Consider the following 19,846-nt stretch of genomic DNA (forward strand, 5'->3'; position numbering starts at 1 on the left):
TTTTCTGGAGATGCAATCCACAGAAGAATCGGATGACCCGTGTAATTGGGTTGCACCATGTAGGCACCATAGGAAGGACAGAAGATGATATATGTGTGTAATGTGATTTGCTTTCCCAGAGAAGTCTCTCCAGTGTCTGCGTCTAATCCATACATCCTCCTTCCACCCTGAGAGGCCTCTATCTAAACCCCGGAGCTTGTCCCATGAACATTATATATTATATCCTCATTATTAATACTCAACATCAAAGCCTTGTTTGCTTGGCACTGATCTGAGCTCTGATCCATCTAGAACACGACACCCCCCTGCCAGGACACAATGAAAAACTCCACCTGGGGGAGTTGGGGCCTGCTGACCTCTCAAGCTGGAACATTACAAGGGTAATTAAACCCTAATGAGTAAATAATGAAGACCCACAAAGGCTGCAGACTCTTTAACCCTTCAACGGAGAAGAGAAATTGCAGCCCAGCTCAGGAAAGATCAGATACTGAGGCCTTCCTGTGTTTCCAAACTTTGACTTGGATTCAGAGATATTCTTCCTGAACTAGTGTGCTGGTGGGACATTAGAGTGTAAGCTCCTGTGGTGCAGAGACTGATGTGACTGGCTCATTGTTCTCTGTACAGCTCTGCGGTATATGTCAGAGATATATAAATGTATATTAATAATAGTGCGCGACTGTGGGGGGACATTAGAGTGTAAGCTCCTCTGGTGTGGAACGATGTTAATGGCTCGGTGTTCCTTAGTACTCATGCAAACATTTCAGGCTTTTTTGAGTCACATCCTACATAAATTGGGATTAATTCAGTCATACCCGGAGTGTGATCATGTTTGGCCCTTGGCCCCTCTCACCTGTTTTCTGGGCTTCTGTGGTGATGTATTTGGGCTCTTCCGTCCACGGCGTGGCATGTGCCGCTACACTCCAGTCGCTCCACGTGCCAATTTCATAGTCTTTGGCTGCCACCTGGATGATGTACTCCTTTCCGGCATAAGCATCCGTAATTGTGTGAGATGTCCCATCCGATAATTCTACCTGCAGGCACAGAGACATTGACACGGTTAGACCCAAGCTTGTATTAAGCACATCGCAAATTAACAACTTTTGGGACCCATTCGCACTTCTGCTTTAAAAATAAAAATAAAATTATAGTATCTCAAATCTAGTCCACCCAACACTAATATTACAAGTAATAGTGGAGGGAAGTGTGTGGAACTCCACACACTCCAGCATCAGTCATGTAAAATAAATGAAAAATGCAGGCACATGAGTGGGGTCATTTTGGGATGGATTTGGTTGTTGTGTGTAGAGATTCTATAATGGGACTGTGGAACATGCACAAAAGGGGGGGGGGGTGTGCCTGAATATTTTCCTTGCATAGCCTGTGCAGTGCAGGGCGGGGAGGGGCCGCACAGTGAAGATGGTAGGAACAGGGAAGAAAATATTTGATCAGGTAGGGTCAGAGGATCAATTACAGTATATTTAACTATATTTATTTTATTGTTATTATTATTGTTGTTGGTGTTATTATATACTGTAATTTATTTAAATAATAATTTATAATATCATTTAAAAAAAAAAGATTTGAACTACTTTTACACTATTAATTATTATATAATATATTATTATTATTATTATTATTATTATATTAAATATATATTATTAATATATCATTAAATATATTATAATTATTTATTATTCATTTTTATAATAATAATAAATTATAATATCTCTGTGTCTCTTTCTTTATATGTATATGATTTATATTAATAATTTAAATAATAATTAAATAATATTATAATTAAAAAAAAGATTTCAAATACTTTTAAACTATTAATATTATTGTTTTTATAGAATTTATAATAATAATAATTTATATCTGCCTGTCTGTATCTCTCTCTCTCTTTCTCTCTCTCTCTCTCTCTCTCTATAAAATTTATAATAATAATTTAAATAAAAATTAAATAATATCATAATAAGATAGATTTTAAATAATAAATAACATGTTATCTCCTCCGATTCCTCAACATGGCTGGTTGACGAACGGCCGTTCAGGAACGAAATGAAAAGCGCGAAATGAAAAGCGCAAACTGAAAAGCGCAAAATGAAAAGCATGAATCTACACTCTCCAAACTTCTGCTAACACGAAATTGAGAAGGAGCCCAAAGGGTGGCGCTAAAGAGCTGAAAAACCACGTAGTACGTCACTACGATCGTAATTGTTGGCCAACAATTGTGTGGCCGTGTGTATGCAAGACAAGTTTGGGCCAACGCCCTTCGGACAAAATTCCACGGTTTTGTTGGCCAACAATCCAATTGTGTGTACGAGGCTTTACTTCAAGAATAAGAAGCTGCGTAAGTCCAAGCACCAGGAGGGAGAGATTTTTGACAGGAGAAGGGAAAATATGCAGTGACACAGCAGCGCAAAGCAGATCAGAAGTTTGTAGAATTACAGCTCCTGCCTCTTATCAAGAAAGAGACCCAGCTTTGTGGATCCCAATTTTCACTGTCAAAAGGAATGTACTCACACAAACTGGTCTTCTAAGAAGTTTCAAGGCTTATTAAAAGATAATGTAAATCCAAAAAAAAAAAATCCCAACAGATCAGCTGTTTTTGAAATACTCAGACCAGGCCGTCCAGCACCAACAACCGTGCCATGTTCAAAGTCCTTTAAATCCCCTTTCTGCCCCATTCTAATGCTTGGGTTCATAGGCGTGAGCACAGGGTGTGCCAGGTGTGCCCAGGCACACCCTAATCACTCTATGTAGCATAGATTCCCCTACTGCCCTAGCCCCCCCCCAACTTCCTCCCGCACCGCTGCTGGCTTCCCTCCTCTCCTGACGGCTGTTGCTGCGGGGATGTTTTAGGGTGAATGGGGGAAGGGGCCGGTAAATATGTAATTTACTGACCCCTTCCCTTTCTGAATGAACAGTGAGCAATTAGTAGTGTGTGTTTGAGCTTTGGGGTGCACGCCCTAATGCAATGGGCTGCGCACACCTATGCTTGGGTTGAACTTCAGCAAAGTCTTCTTTACACGACTAGATGCCTAAATGCATTGAGTTGCTGCCATGTGATTGGCTGATTAGCAGTTTTTGTTACCAAGCAATTGAACAGGTGTACCTAATAAAGTGGCCGGTGAGTGTATACTGTATATATAAACAGCAGGGGTCTCAAACCGGTGGCCCCTCCAGCTGTTGCAAAACTACAAGTCCCATGAGGCATTGCAAGGCTGACAGTTACAAGCATGACTCCCACAGGCAGAGGCATGATGGGACTTGTAGTTTCGCAAGAGCTGGAGGGCCGCCAGTTTGAGACCCCCTGATATACAGCATGGCGGGGGGGTGTAAACCGCTAGAGCGGCTGAACAGAACTGTAAATATTCTGGCAGGTATAGGAGTTTGCGGTCACGGCTATTTGGTTGGAGTTCCTCTTGTAATTGGAGGTTCTTCTCGCTACAAAGAAATGTTCATCTAAGAGCTACAAAGTGAAAAGCAGCCGGTGAAGGGGGTGTGGGGTGTCGGTGACGTGTGTGATGGTTTTATGTGAAAAGCATAGAATGAGGGATAGAGTGATGGCGCTGGCGGGCTGGGGCGGTGGGGGGAACGACTTACAGGATAAAAATATCCCCCCCCCCCCCCGCCCCAGTGACACAGAACAGACGGAGCCACGTTATATCCGCCACTCAGGCCCAGGTGATGCTGACTGATACACAATAGCTGTCAGGCTTTCCCCCGGACCCCTCCGATCCGTAATGGCCTCATCCAGCTGACAGGCCGGGCAGACACACTATCAGGTTTAAAGGCGGCCGTGTCTTCGCTCAGGTCTCTCCTCCCGATTGTGAGTGTGACGGAGACGAAGGGTCGTCGGGTCAAACACGTGCAAACTCTGCGGATGCTCGCAGCGGCCAATGGCAATTGGGAACATGCTCCTCGGCGCGGCCTGGAGTTTGTGGCTCACAAAGGAAACCAAAAGCGATAACAAGGGAAGGGCCCAGCAGGAGAAAAATACTACGGCACTTTAAAAATGAAATGTAGACGCCAATCACATCGGAAAGGTTAAAACCCTGATCTCCGTACAGGCAGAAAAGCCTCCATCCTTGTATCCCAGCATTGGTGGAGTGTACCAGTTCACCATACTCCATTTAATTAGATATCTGGTGATCAGTGCTCTAGTGATGCCTTCAAAAGATAGAGACCCTCTGTGATTCCAGTGTCTACCTTTGTTCTCCACACCCCCTGGGACTCCTGTGCCTTAGTGGGCATTACTGTGTCCTCAGTGACCCCTGCACTACTGTTCCTCCAATGACCCCTGCACTACTGTGTCTCCAATGACCCCTGCACTCCTGTTCCTCTAGTGACCCCTGCAATACTGTTCCTCCAGTGACCCCTGCACTACTGTGTCTCCAGTGACCCCTGCACTCCTGTTCCTCTAGTGACCCCTACACTACTGTGTCTTCTGTGACCCCTGCACTACTGTTTCTCCAATGACCCCTGCACTACTGTTCCTCCAGTGACCCCTGCACTCCTGTTCCTCCAGTGACCCCTGCACTCCTGTGTCTTCTGTGACCCCTGCACTACTGTTCCTCCAGTGACCCCTGCACTCCTGTTCCTCCAGTGACCCCTGCACTACTGTGTCTTCTGTGACCCCTGCACTACTGTTCCTCCAATGACCCTTGCACTACTGTTCCTCCAGTGACCCCTGCACTACTGTTCCTCCAATGACCCCTGCACTACTGTTCCTCCAGTGACCCCTGCACTACTGTTCCTCCAATGACCCCTGCACTACTGTTCCTCCAGTGACCCCTGCACTACTGAGTCTTCTGTGACCCCTGCACTCCTGTTCCTCCAGTGACTCCTGCACTACTGTTCCTCCAGTGACCCCTGCACTACTGTGTCTTCAGTGACCCCTGCACTACTGTTCCTCCAGTGACCCCTGCACTACCGTGTCTTCTGTGACCCCTGCACTACTGTTCCTCTAGTGACCCCTGCACTACTGTGTCTTCAGTGACCCCTGCACTACTGTTCCTCCAGTGACCCCTGCACTACCGTGTCTTCTGTGACCCCTGCACTCCTGTGCCTCCAGTGACCCCTGCACTACTGTGTCTTCAGTGACCCCTGCACTACCGTGTCTTCAGTGACCCCTGCACTACTGTTCCTCCAGTGACCCCTGCACTACTGTTCCTCTAGTGACCCCTGCACTACTGTTCCTCCAGTGACCCCTGCACTACCGTGTCTTCTGTGACCCCTGCACTCCTGTGCCTCCAGTGACCCCTGCAATACTGTGTCTTCAGTGACCCCTGCACTACCATGTCTTCAGTGACCCTTGCACTACTGTTCCTCCAGTGACCCCTGCACTACTGTTCCTCCAGTGACCCCTGCATTACTGTTCCTCCAGTGACCCCTGCACTACTGTGTCTTCTGTGACCCCTGCACTCCTGTGCCTCCAGTGACCCCTGCACTACTGTGTCTTCAGTGACCTCTGCACTACTGTTCCTCCAGTGACCCCTGCACTACTGTTCCTCCAGTAACCCCTGCAGTACTGTTCCTCCAGTGACCCCTGCACTACTGTGTCTTCAGTGACCCCTGCACTACTGTTTCTCCTGTGACCCCTGCACGCCTGTTCCTCCTGTGACCCCTGCACTCCTGTTCCTCCTGTGAGCCCTGCACTACCGTGTCTTCAGTGACCCCTGCACTACTGTGTCTTCAGTGACCCCTGCACTACTGTGTTTTCAGTGACCCCTGCACTACTGTGTCTTCAGGGACCCCTGCACTACTGTTCCTCTAGTGACCCCTGCACTACTGTTTCTCCTGTGACCCCTGCACTCTTGTTCCTCTAATGACCCCTGCACTACTGTGTCTCCATTGACCCCTGCACTCTTGTTCCTCTAATGACCCCTGCACTCCTGTTCCTCCAGTGACCCCTGCACTCTTGTTACTCTAATTACCCCTGCAATCCTCTGCCTCCAGTGACCTCTGTACTCCTCTGCCACCTGTGACCCCTGCACTCCTGTTTCTCCAGTGACCCCTGTACTCCTGTTCCTCCAGTGACCCCTGCTCTCCTCTGTCTCCAGTAACTCTGTGACCCCTGTGCACTCCACTGACCCGTTTCTACAACACAGTTCACTGTCCCACCTCTCCACCTTGTCCAAACAGAGAACACGTTGCATTTACTCAGAAAATGCAAAGCATTCTCTAAAGGGCGGTCCTGCAGCAGGACTCCTGCTGAGTGGCCGACCTCCCGTGTTCAGAATGCAGTAGGGCAGCCGCTCAGCGCAAGAACCGAAATCTGGTGGAGATCCCTCTGGTAGAAGCGTCTAGTAGGAAGAAAAATGATGGCTGCACACCACAGGAATGTTCCAACGTTTTTATTCCAAAAAGAGCAAATGACAGCCAACAAAGACAGAGTGTCCGAAGCCAGGAGGTGACGCGTGGGTCTCACACTGACCTCAGTGCTTCTTCAAATCGGTTTGAACAAACATAGCCTACTATAGAGCCACATATTTCAAACTACATACAGCCGTTTCAGGCTTTGTGGTCATTATCATTACAATTTATGCAAACCATAGCTTCTATGGAGCAGGGCTTCTGGCTAGAGTTGCCACCTCATCCCTTTTAAACCCGAACACATATGAATTCAACAGGTTCTGAGGCTAATTAAATGCAGATAAGGCACCAAGTGAGTTAAATTACCACCTTAATCATCCACAGAACCTGTGTAATTAATATGTGTTCGGGTTTAAAGGGACGAGGTGGCAACCATACTTGTGGCCCAACGAGTTGGAACAACCATACAGGTTATGGTGCTATTTTAGAAAATGGCAATTGTTATACGATACACAATTCTTTCGAAAAAAAAAATGGTATAATTTGGTGTGTATATCTACTCTAAGTTAATCATCTTCTGTATTTAAAAAAAAAAATTTTTTATAGATTTTCACAATAACAAAAAGATAACATATTGCAGTCCAAGTACTAAGAAAAATACCATTAATACCCAGATTGTCCTCTAGGTGGTGCTATTGGCACACAGCACAAGACCGATCATTAACAATAGGAATATTTGATTTTTGTGCTCAGGATGCCTATGATGATGGCATAGTAAATAGACAGTTCAACAGATATACGCAAGAAAAAAAAAAAAAAAGAAGAAAAATATATTTTGTTATATGTTGTATCCATACAAAACAGTGTTTACAAGGCCCCATAATTGCTGACATCTGGGATGCATGCGGTCAGAGATAAGACAATTAGGTAAACTGCATCTGGTGTGCGTGCATGCAATGCTCCGCTGATTAGATTGCAGGCCTCTCATGTCTGCTGTTTTATGGCTTTACCAACCTAATCAGAGGAAGCTGCAGACTACAGCAAAGGGCTGATGAATCTCTGCCATTCAATAGCCTTTCATGTCACACCACCTGATGGATCTACAAGGCCTGCGCCCAAAATAGAGCCATTAATAATTCAACGAAATTATTATTTTTTCATAGTGTCCTCTGTCCTCCCTTTACACTACTTAGTGCGTCTAATCTTCTGATTTTTTTCTGCTGACAGTTATACATATAGAGTTACTCAACCCCGTATTGCAGACAGAAAGAGAGCAGATGTATCAGTTTGCAAAGAGAGAGGACTGCGACCCATTAAAATGGCCCTGGAATCAGATACATATCATATATATATATATATATATATATATATATATATGTGTGTGTGTATGTGTGTGTATGTGGATCGTTTTTCATTGATTTAAAATGGAAAATACCACATTTGACTACTAGAGGGCGCTAAGTGTCATAGGAATTTCATCAGGAATCACAGGAATACTTGGCGCCATCTAGTAGCCAGATGCAATTTTTTATTTCTTTTTTAAATCAGCGGAAAAGCCAATCAATCGGCACAGGAAATGGTCCTAATAACGAACATTTTCTATATTTATAGAAAACGAGTACCTCCCCCGGTGCTAAGAGACTTTAAGGGCGAACTTTTGAAGACACAGTATTTTTCGAAACATAGAAAAATGTATTATTTCATAAAACAGTATGACGTTCAAAGACAACAACCATACACAAAGTAGTACATAAAATTTATACATAGTATATGAGATAAAAGCACTTCTCCTATTGTCCGACGCGTTTCGGGAGATTCAAGGTAAATCCCTTCTTCATGGGCATGAAGGAGATGATCGCTGGAGATACTCAGTACTACATTCATAGAATCGAATATTTGTTAAAACGATTGTTAGGATGGCGCTGAGCAAATATGGGGACACATATCCAGAATGAAGAAAATCACCAAATAAAAGGCAAGTCCTCAAGGCTCCCCAAAATAGGTCCCAGCAGCAGACTCGTACAGGTCAACAGGTAGCTGGAAATACGGGAATAACAGTCCTTGGTGAGGAATGTTAGCGTTTGTCTCTCAGGGAACCCCAGAGCAGCAGCGTCCGCCGCGCCCAAAATAGAACCATTAATAATTCAAGGTAATTTTTATTACTTCATAGTGTCCTCTGTCCTCCCTTTACACTACTTAGTGCGTCTAATTTTCTGATTTTTCTGCTGACAGTTATACATATAGAATTACTCAACCCCGTATTGCAGACAGAAAGGGAGCAGATGTATCAGTTTGCAAAGAGAGAGGACTGCGACCCATTAAAATGGCCCCGGCATCAGATACATATCGATATATATATATATAGATATGTATATATCTATATATATATATATATGGATCTTTTTTCATTGATTTAAAATGGAAAATACCACATTTGGTCTACTAGATGGCGCTAAGTGTCATAGGAATTTCCCATCATACTTGGCGCCATCTAGTAGCCGGATGCATTTTTTTTTTCTTTTTTAAAACAGTGGAAAATCCAATCAATCGGCACAGGAAATGGTCCTAATAAAGAACATTTGCTTTCCTGACAGACTCCATGGCAGCCAACATGTGGGTTAATCCCGCCCCCTCATACCTCATAGGACCCCTCTCCCATAAATCTTTGTTCCGGGCCAGAGGCCGCGTTCCTTTTTTGTCCTCCTCCTAGGACCAAGATGATGTCTTACCTTTTCATGAAGTTTCCCGCAAATCCAGGCCTGGCGGTGTGCACGGCGATACTGTGGTTTCAAAGTGTTCCTCTCTGAAGTCACGCAATCCTAGCTATTAGCAGGTGGACACGGGCGAAAATATGCAATGCCATGAAGAGTTTATTAATCTGGCCATTGGCAGGCAAGTGGCAATGTGGCCAAACGTCCCAGCTATTAGTGGGAGGCCTTGAAAAATGCCCCGGTCGTGCGGTGGGTCGAGCAGCAGCTCTCAGTCCCAGGTCTGGTCGGGATCATGCCGTGGTGGTGGTGATGTATTTGCTTTTATCATTATTATGGCAGCTGTGTCTCTATGTTGTGTGTCCCCTTGTTGTTGCTTCCAAGCTCTGTTTTTTACTATGGCCATGACGGCTGGAATGGCACACAGCCGGCGGCGCACGAGTGGCGACGTTCGCGGCGCAGGCGCGCCGAGGGACGCGGTGACGTCATCAGCAGCGGCTATTTTAAATGGTTGTCAGTGCTTTCATTCCTGGGGTTATACTACAAGCCTGAACGGCTGTTTTTCCCAGGAATCCTTTGGCTTACTGCTGGTAAGTCCTTTCAGCCTTGAGGCTTTGCAGGCTTAGTGGTTCTGGTCGTGAGCTCAGGAAGACCTGGAAGAAAAACCAGTCTTCAGGCCAAACGTTTTCAAAAGGAGCATCTTCCGGTGGATGAGAAGCCCCTAAGTCTTTTTGATATTGCGCCTGCCCGGACGGAATGAGTCAGAGCTCACTTACTTCGTTTTCAACATGTCTGGGCAGCCTCGATCAAAGATTTTTGGGTCGTCAAAACAGTCTCATCAGGTCATGCCTGGACATTCAGCAACCCGCCCACTCTCCAATTCATTCCCATATCATTGCCTCTCTCTCTCGGAAGAGAAAAAGCAAATTTTCCTGTCCTACACAGATTCTCTGGTGACTCAGGTCGACCAGATACCAGTTCTAGCCGACAAAATGTTTCAAGGGGTCTACTCGCCCCTCTTCATGGTGTTGAAAAGAAAAACGGCTCCTGGAGGCCAGTTATAGACCTAACCCACTTGAATTCTTTTATCAAGAAGGAGAAGTTCAAGATGGAGACACTGCTCACGATCCGTCAAGCAATCCAGCCAGGCAATTGGCTCGTGTATAGACCTGAAGGAAGCTTACTTCCATGTCCCGATAGCGTCAGAATTCCAGAAATACCTTCGCTCTGCTGTCGACCAAATCCATCTGCAGTTCCTTTAGGCTTACGACATCACCCTGTGTGTTTTCAAAACTCTTGTTGGCTGTCGTGGCTCTGATTAGGACCAGAGGTAACCGTCTGTATCATTATCTGGACAACCTGCTGTTGTTATCTCGGGACAGGGAGCAGTTGCTAATCCACAGATCCCAGGTCATTTCCACTATACTCGGGTTCGGTTGGCTACTGAACCTGGAAAAGAGCCATCTAGATCCTACGCAGTCCCTGGTATTCCTTGGGGCACAATTCGACACTATCAAGAGCACCATCTCCTTACCCCTGGAAAAAATCCCAGTGATCCGGGACAGAGTTCAGGTTGCAATGTCCTCCTCTCATCGCTGAGCCTCTCAATGCCTAAAGATTATCGGCACCACGGTAGCAACAACACCCATGGTAAAGTGGGCTCAGTGGAAAATGGGGCCCTTCCAGAAGGGCTTCCTCCAGCAATGGAACCCAGGACTTAGGGATCACTCTATCCGAATATCCTTACCATTGCGGGAAAGCCTTCCTTTGGTGGTTACAACAGAGGAAACCTCCTCAATTGTCCAACTGCACCTGTGCCTTGGATCACCATCACAACAGATGCCAGCAACAGGGGCTGGGGCGCTCTCTGCTTGGCAGAAGTAGCCCAAGGCATATGGAGTTTTCCTTCTCACGAGATAGTCTCCAATGTTCTGGAACTCCGGGCAGCGTTCTGCGCCCTACAGACCACTTTACGGCAGGAGCCTCAGTCCTGCTAAGACTGGACAACATAACGGCAGTCTCATACGTCAAGAGACAGGGGGGTACTCGCAGTCTCTCCCTGCTGAAGGAAGTTGAGTCCATCATGACCTGGGCCCAGAAGAACCTGGCTAACCTGACAGCTGTCTATCTCCCTGGAGTCCAGAACGTTCAGGCAGATTTTCTGTCGAGAGTGTCTCTGGACAACGAGTGGACTGTCCATCCCGAGGTCTTCAAGTGGGCCCTGTCCCTGGGAATCATTCCGAAAGTAGACTTGTTGGCCTCCCCGTGCAACTTCAGACTAGAGAAATACTACACAAGGTCTCGTTGTCCCTAGGCTTTCGGGGTAGATGCTCTGACAGACCATTGGTGGTTCCACAGGGCCTATGCCTTTCCCCCGGTTCCTATAATTCTCCGGTTTCTGTCGAGGCTCAGGATGGAAGAAGCAGAGATAGTGGCAATAGATCCGTACTGGCCAAACAGGCCATGGTTTCCCCTGCTGATGCAACTCAGCTTCCGAGACCCAGTTCCTCTACCCTCCAAACCAGATCTATCACAAGGGGCAACTCTACATCCATGCCTGGCCCATCTACATCTGATGGTCTGGTTTTTAAGAGGAGAAGGCTGGAGGCCCTAGGCTGTCCAAGTAGGGCCATCTCCACGTTATTGAATGCGAGAAGAGCAGACACCAACAGGGTCTACCAGAGGATGTGGAAAAAATTTGCAGGCTACACCTCTTCCACTGCAGGGTCTTGCAATAACCCAAAGATACATGATATCCTGGGCTTCCTACAAATCAGGCTTGGATCTCTCCTTGTCAGTCAGCTCACTGCGGGTCCAAGTCTCTGCAATTTCCACCTTTACGGGCGTTTCCTGGGCTAGACACCCTCTTACCCAGCAGTTTTTCAGAGGAGAAATAAGGCTCAGAAAAAGCCAAGATTCTCTAAATGGGATCTTCCCCTTGTCCTGGATTTCTTCTCAGGTAGAGAGTTGGAACATGAAGATCAGTCCTCTATTAAAGAACTCTCTGTAAAAGTTGCCTTCCTGGTGGCTATAACATCCGCCAAGAGGGTCTCCGAAATCAGCTCTCTGGCATGCAAGGAGCCATTTCTAACCTTTTTTCCTGATCGGGTAGTTTTGATTCCTATGTTGGGTATAAATCCCAAAGCGTCTGTGTTTCACGCCAATCAGGAGATTAACAACATTCAGATCTACCAGAGATTCCAGTGTTCATCCCCCAGATGTCAGGAAAGCTCTGAGTCAGTATCTAGAAGTTACAGCTCTGTTCCGTCAGACCGACCACCTGTTCGTTCTTTTTCATGGGAAGAATAAGGGAATGCGTGCCTCTTCCAGATCTATCGCAGCATGGATTGTTTAGGCCATTCAGTGGGCTTATAAGGGCTTGGCACCTCCAGAAGCGGTGACCACTCACTCAACAAGAAGCGTGTCTACATCATGGGCATCTTCACATCACGTGGCCCCAGAAGTTATTTGTAAAGTGGCCTCGTGGTCTTCAATTAACACATTCATGGCACACTACTGCATAGAGCCAGCCTCGTTATCTTCTGTTAAATTTAGTTTACGGATCTTGTCTGTTGACGGTGCCAATTAAACCTTTTTTCTTTTGTCCAGCACTTTGCCCACCCGGGTGTGTATGGCTTGTTATTTCCCACACGTTGGATGTCCTGGAGTCTATCAGGAAAACTGAAAATTTCTATCAAATACTTAATTTTCCTTTGCTGATGGACTCCATGGCAGCAGGAGTTCCCTGGAGTGGCTGGAGTAGGCTAAATTATGAAACACGGCCTCTGGCCCAGAACAAAGATTTATGGGAGAGGGGTATGAGGTATGAGGGGGCCGGATTAACCCACACGTTGGCTGCCATGGAGTCCATCAGGAAAATAAAATTACGCTAAGTATTTGATAGAAATTTTCCATTTTTTTCACCATTCGCACAGAACAAATGCACATATATATATAATTAATTTTTGTGTAGTTTTTGGTTGTTGGTGTGGTGTGGAAGGTGGGGTTTGCAAAGTGCTATGCTTTTTTTTATAATACAACCCCCTTTTGTGTATATCAATCTGGTTGCAATCAAGGCACATTTATTTATATCTAAATAGATATAATTGGTATATGTGGTTTTTATATCTATTTTTATACAAATTGATAAGCCTTGATATTATTTGAATTGATAAAGGTATTAGATGTTAATAAACCCCATTTATATTTGCTTTATAGCTCTGAAGAAGGAAGAGAGAATTTTTAAAGCCCCTGAAATGCGTTGGAGTTTTATGTTTTCCTGTAATGAGTCAATGTTATCAATCAATATTGAAAGACTTGCACTCCTACATAAGGATGGACTGTGGTTTGGTCTGAAATTGGGTTTGGACTGAACCCGGAAGGAAGCTGTCACTCCCACCTCCCACCTGCTGCAGCCCCAGGCAACGGTCATGGGTCAATGTCATAGGTTAATGACATTGACTAAATATGGCCACGTGGCCATATTAGGTCAAGGATGTTACCAGCATGAGGATGCTCATGGCATCATTGACCTAATATGGCTACATTGGTCAATGACATAGGTCAATAGTATTGACCAAATATGACCATATTGGGTCAATGATGTTACCAGCATGAGGATGCTCATGACATCCATGACCTAATATGGCCACAAGGGTCAAAGACATAGATCAACGATATTGACCCAATATGGCCTGGTGGCCATATTGGGTCAATGATGTTACCAGCACAAGGATGCTCGTGACATCATTGACCTAATATGGCCAAATGGGTCAATGACATAAGTTAATGATGTTGACCAAATATGGCCATGTGGCCATATTGGAACAGTGATGTCACGGGCATGAGGATGCTTGTGACATCATCAATCTAATATGGTCATATTTGGTCAAAATCATTGACCTATATCTTTGACCCATGTGGCTATATTAGGTCAACAATGCCATGAGCCTCCCTGCCTGTCTGTGCATGTAGAGAGAGCGTATCACCGCTCCAGGTGGGTCAGATCAAGGTAAAAGGCATCTCCTTCAGTCTAGAAGTCCAGGTGCTGGCAATGCTAATAGACATCAAAGAAATTCTGGACAGCCGCACTCGTTTCGCACTACAAGGAGTGCTTAGTCATAGCTATGACTAAGACTATGACTAAGCACACCTTGTAGTGCGAAACGCGTAAGCTTTGTTCCATTTTGCTGTGACCTGTATTTTGGATGACACCCTAGTAAATAAAGGCAAATATTTTTGGAGTGCGGCTGTCCAGAATTTCTTTGATGTCTAACTGTCTGTGCATGTGTAACTGCAGGAGGGGACGCTCGTGACATCAGTGACATAATAGGGTCACAAGACCATATTTGGTCAATGTCATTGACACGTCACTGACCCATATGGCCATATTAGGCCCACCATGTCATGAGTCTATGCCTTTGTGTGTACATGTATGTGCAATTGCAGGTCGGGGATGCTTGTAACGTCATTGACCTAATAAGGCCACGAAGGTCCTTATTCAGCCCCATCCTGTTATGGGGTGACAACGCCCTGTCCCTGTCTCCCGATTGTGCTCCTGTGTTGTCACCCTGTGAGACAGGCGACTGCAAGTGGCTGTTTCAGCACATATTACACAGATATGGTCCACCCTTGTCACCATCAGGAAACCTGCCCTGTGAAATACCATGCAGCCATCGCTGGAGTGTATGCAGAAAAGAAGTGGCTGCAAAGAAACTTCAGGAGATCAACAGCACTAAAGAAAAAAAAGGTAATAACCAGAAAAAACAGTTTGATAGGCAGAGAATGGAACAAAATACATCCAGTTCGGGTTTACATCTACTTTAATAAAAAAGGAAAAAACGAATTTCCCTGTTGAACGTTTGCACCCCAAACCGTCTGTGACTTTTGAGGACACCATCGGAATCTGGCGTAGTCCCCGGCGGGGCGGCCATTAAAGCCGTTCTCATGACTCCTCTCTCACCGCCACGCAGACCTCTGGCCGACATCGCCGATGTTGATGTAAAAGCCCCGTCCAAATACGCTGCGCGGTGATGGATTAGGATACATAATCTGCGGATCAGAAGAGAGATATACAGGCCCAGCTGTGGAGCTGGAAGGTTCCAGCCACATGTGGAGCAGCCGGGGACGAGGAAGACAGCGGACGAGATACAGATGGGAAGCCAGATTAGTGACAGTCGCCAACAAGTCATGTCTTTGGATGCTAATAGCTGATACTTGAAGATGGAGTTTAATCTGCTTAGATGTTGCCTTCCCTGATTCCCCCTCCCCCTTCATTATCATACTAATGACATGTTTAAATAAAACCTTTCCATTTTCCTTACACACCTTCATTAAAACAAAATTATGTCATCAATGGGTCTTTGTGCTTCCTTATGCAACGTAAGCAGATCATGGCTGGTGGGAGGGGCCAGCAGGGTGCATGTTTCTGAAAACATCATAGCACCCTGCCTCAGTACTCCTCCCAAGAGTCCTCAGCTTTGATGTAAGAAGTGTAGGGAGTTATGCAAATATCAATTTTGATGGGTGGGGGCGTCAGTCGGAGGGAGTGGGCTGTATTTGCATGCAGTCCGCCCTAGGTAATGTCCTCATGTAATGCTAAGCCACCATGATTGAAAAAACTGAAATCCAATGAATGAAAAGGGTGGGCCAGGGACAGTCAAGTTGGGGGGGGGGAGGCTAGATGCTGCTGGTCATCCTCCAGCCAGGAGGCGGGCTCTATCTTCCTTTCATGGCACAAACTGACTGCAGGTGCAAGTTTTTTTCCTCTACTGTCTCAAAACCTCAGTATATAGAAATGGGAGGCTGATTCCCAAATGCCCATACCATGATAAAACTTTATTGATGCAGTGATCAATCTCCACCCACTTGGGTCCCTCCCTCCAACGCGTTTCGCCCATCTTCATACAAGGTCCAACCTAAACAATCCAAACAATTTGCATCGTGTCAGGCAGGGCCTTGCATTACACAGCTATTGGTGTATTTAAGATTGAACACAAATTACGATACTGAATTGATCATTGACTAACCTCCCCAAATATAAATTGCAATTCAGAGATGCTACAACCAATTGAATTAGAGAGCTACGTCCCAATTTTTATAGCATCCAAAAGGTAAAGCACTACAACAGTTCAAAGTAGATGAATACTCCCTGAGCAGATGGGTGCAGGATCGAACGCTACACCAATATAAACATGAATCCCAAGAAGGGATCCAAAGGTTAGTGTTTTCCTGTGGAGCACGTAATAAAGAAGATTTTATTCAGCATATTACAGAGTTGTGGATCTACGTCTGAAATTTTTCTATTTTTATTTCCTCCTTCATCTCTTCAGATCAGGATGCCAGAAGCTTGAAAAACCATTTTGCATTATTTGCTATTCTATAATACACATTGTTTGGAGTCTGGGTCTGGTATATTTGTTATTTCAACGGCACTTCTGAATTTCACATATCTTTAATCTTTTCGGTCAAGACACCACTGATCCAATTTTTTAGAAGTTAGCTAACTTATGAGATAAGAACACTGGTTTAAACTGTTTGGTCAACAGTTCCTGCAGTTCCTCGCCAATAAGGCGGACATCAGATTGTGGTTCATTGGAGATGCTACAATTGTCCTCTCACATGTATCAGAATCTATCGGAATCTAGTTGAAACATCATAAAATGATCAACAGTAGTAGTTGGTAACCTTCACCTGGACTTTTTCTATAATGTTGAAGACTTTTCATGGCTAATCCAAGCCACGTCTTCAGTTCTAATGAGTGTCAGGAAACTGCTCATACATTTATATTCACACAGACAGCACCGACACCTTCATCCAATCACCATGGAATGTATCAAAGCAAATGTTAAGTGTCAATGAAAAGGATGGGAAATGTGACAGTTGTGGAACCACCCTGGTTCAAAAGGGAGGCCAATCAGCCACAGCTGAAGGAATCTCTAGATAACTCTGGAAGAAACCAAGAGTACGATGGAACCCTGGTTGAGAATGGCTGATGTAGATGTCGATTGTCCAAGAATAAGGGGTTTGAAAATTGTGGAACCACCCTGTTCCAGTTACATAATTACATTCTTGGTGGCAGAAAGCCTGCATAGGTGATGATCCTTCAATTTGCATGGATAAAGGTATGAACTGTCACCAAATCGAAAGAGTAGAGCTGTTCCTCATATAATGTTGTACTAATACTCTGACGATCTGAAAACAATTCACTTTCAGCCATGCAAATCGAAGGATTATAAGAGAAACACATTGTTACCCCAGCTCCACTTCCAATATAAAAGTCCACAAACTGTGATCCGGTGCTCTAGCTAGGACGTTCAGGCCCCACAGATACGATACTTAAATCAGGAAGGCTGGCAACTCAGATGCTCTTGAACAAAAGTACTTTATTAGTTACATGGGTACACTGGTACAGGCTATACGTTGACGTGTTTTGGCTAAAAGATCGAAGGATTATCACCTATGCAGACTTTCTGACACAAGGATAAAATTATGTAACTGGAACACGGTGGTTCTACAACTTTACAACCTCCCATGCTTCGACAATAAGCATCTACTTCACCCATTCTCAACCAGGGTTCTGTGAAACTCCAGGGTTTCTCCAGCGGTTGCTAGGGTTTCCTTCAGCTGTAGCTTATTGACCACCTTTCTGAACAATTGGGATTCCACAACTGTCACACCTCCCATCCTGTTGTTGGACAATCAACATTTGCTTTGACACATTCCATGGTGATTGGATGAAGTTATTGGTACTATCTATGTGTATATAAATGGTTCTTCCAGAGGTTGCTGTAGGTTTCTTGAGCTGTGGATGACTGACTATCCTTCAGAACCATGTGGAATTCACAACTGCCACACCTCCCATCCTGTTCTTCGACAATCAATATTTGCTTTGAAACATTCAATTGTGATTGAATGAAGGTGTTTGTGCTATCTGTGTGGATATAAATGGTTCTTCCAGAGGTTGCTGGAGGTTCCTTGAGCTGTGGTTGATTGACTGGTTTTGTGAACCAGGGGGATTCCACAATCGTCACGCCTCCCATCTTGTTTTTGCACAGCATATACTTTGACACATTCCATGGTGACTGGATGAAAGTGTTGGGACTATCTGTGTGGATATAAATGGTTCCTCCACAGGTTGCTGGGAGTTCCGTGAGCTGTGGCTGATTGACCATTCTTCTGAACCAGGGGGATTTCACAACTGTCACACCTCCCATCCTATTCTTGGACAATCAACATTTGCTTTGAGGAATTCCATGGTGAATGGATGAAGGTGTTGGTGTTATCTGTGTTGATATAAATGGTTCCTCCATAAGTTGCTAGGGGTTCCTCAAGCTGTGGTCGACTGACTTCCCATTTGATGGTGTCTGCATAGTTCTGGGGCCAATGCCACTTGGCAGAGCCAACTGCAGGACAATAAGGATCTTTTTAGTTATCTATAAGGGGGCATTCTTCCCATTGACCCCAAGTGAATAGGTTTTATTGGGGGTTCTATGAGACCTCAAAATTATTTTAAGAGTTTCTCTGGGGAAAAAAGATTAATAAAGGCCACCATACAATTTCCATAGTGATTGTACGAAGGTTTTGGTGCCACATGTCTGGATATAAAGTCTGGGGTATGTTCCTGACCCTGTATAACTGAAGAAGTGGCTTGGGTAAGCTACAAAAGATCTCCGTTTAAGAACAAGTCTCGTTGACTGTGACCAACTGCTATTATCCACACTATGACCTGGATGAATGTGACTAACTACTACTAGACATACCATGACCTGGATATCTGAAAACTTTCTCACACAGTTATGGAAACATACTAGAAACATTGTTCCTACCATAGGTCATTTTGATGAGGAATGTAAGAGTATCTTGAGAAACAACTTAGAAAAATGGTGTGCTCAAAAGGTCAACAAATATTACTGGTAAAACCCAAATTGCTGGAATTGTTGAGCCCTTTCTGTGTTTATTCCCAGCTCTCCAGATCCCCATCCTCCCAGTCAAAAAACATTCCAGTGGGATAATGGGATTCTAAACCAGTGCTAGAGTATGAATGTAAGGAAAGTGTGCAGGTGTTTGATTGTGAGCCCCTTTGGCGAGCAGTATCTGACATAAATGATCCTATAAAATCTGTCAATTGTTTCAAAGCTGCATAAACAAAGAAAAAAATATGTAAAATAAATAATTATCTCGTGCTGGGAATTGTTGACTTTGGAAAGAGCCATTTGCAGAGGAAGTGTCATCAACTGCTGCTGAATGCAAGCATTGCTAATCAGTCCTGGGATGCCAATTAACAGACAATAGCAGAAGGACAGGGGTGTCATTGGATGGGGGGCCCACCCATATACACTGAGCCCAGCCGTGCTTGTCTTGTAGCATTAACTCCCAGATTAGGCAGAAAGCCAAACACTAATTGCTTCTCCTTTCACAAACGATGGCCCATTATTGGGGCTGTGAGCTGCCACCCGAGCATTGAGAAGAGAACGCTTTTTTTAGGGCCCCGTGCCAGACACATCCCAAGATTAGCAGGTGGAATGTAACAGGATTGGAGGGAGGAACATTATCGTCTCAGAAACCAACAATGAAAAACACAGGCTGGTCTACGAACACAAGTGATTGAGTAAACAAGTACGATAAGCCAACTTTGTCCTTCTATCAACAAACCTAAAGCAGACTTAATATCACCTCTATATATTCATGCTAAATACTTGCATGCTAAGCAATGGGTTTTGCGTGTTTACTTTCCCAATAGACACAATGCACATTTCCTGTGGATATCACTTCAATGTTATCTGCAAACAGTGAATTTTAATTCTGTGAGCAAACAGTTC

The 19,846-nt window shown here is 44.9% G+C and overlaps 1 protein-coding gene across 1 annotated transcript in view; it reads right to left on the reverse strand.

The window, feature by feature from the left end:
* Positions 1-19,846, reverse strand: part of CNTFR (ciliary neurotrophic factor receptor) — a 117,959-nt gene that overhangs the window by 25,251 nt on the left and 72,862 nt on the right. Inside the window, exon 4 of the mRNA XM_073611647.1 lies at positions 851-1,031. Coding sequence (XP_073467748.1) covers positions 851-1,031 — 181 coding nt within the window. The remainder of the gene's footprint in view (positions 1-850; positions 1,032-19,846) is intronic.

This window comes from Aquarana catesbeiana, linkage group LG01 (assembly GCF_042186555.1).
Source record: "Aquarana catesbeiana isolate 2022-GZ linkage group LG01, ASM4218655v1, whole genome shotgun sequence".
NCBI lineage: Eukaryota > Metazoa > Chordata > Amphibia > Anura > Ranidae > Aquarana > Aquarana catesbeiana.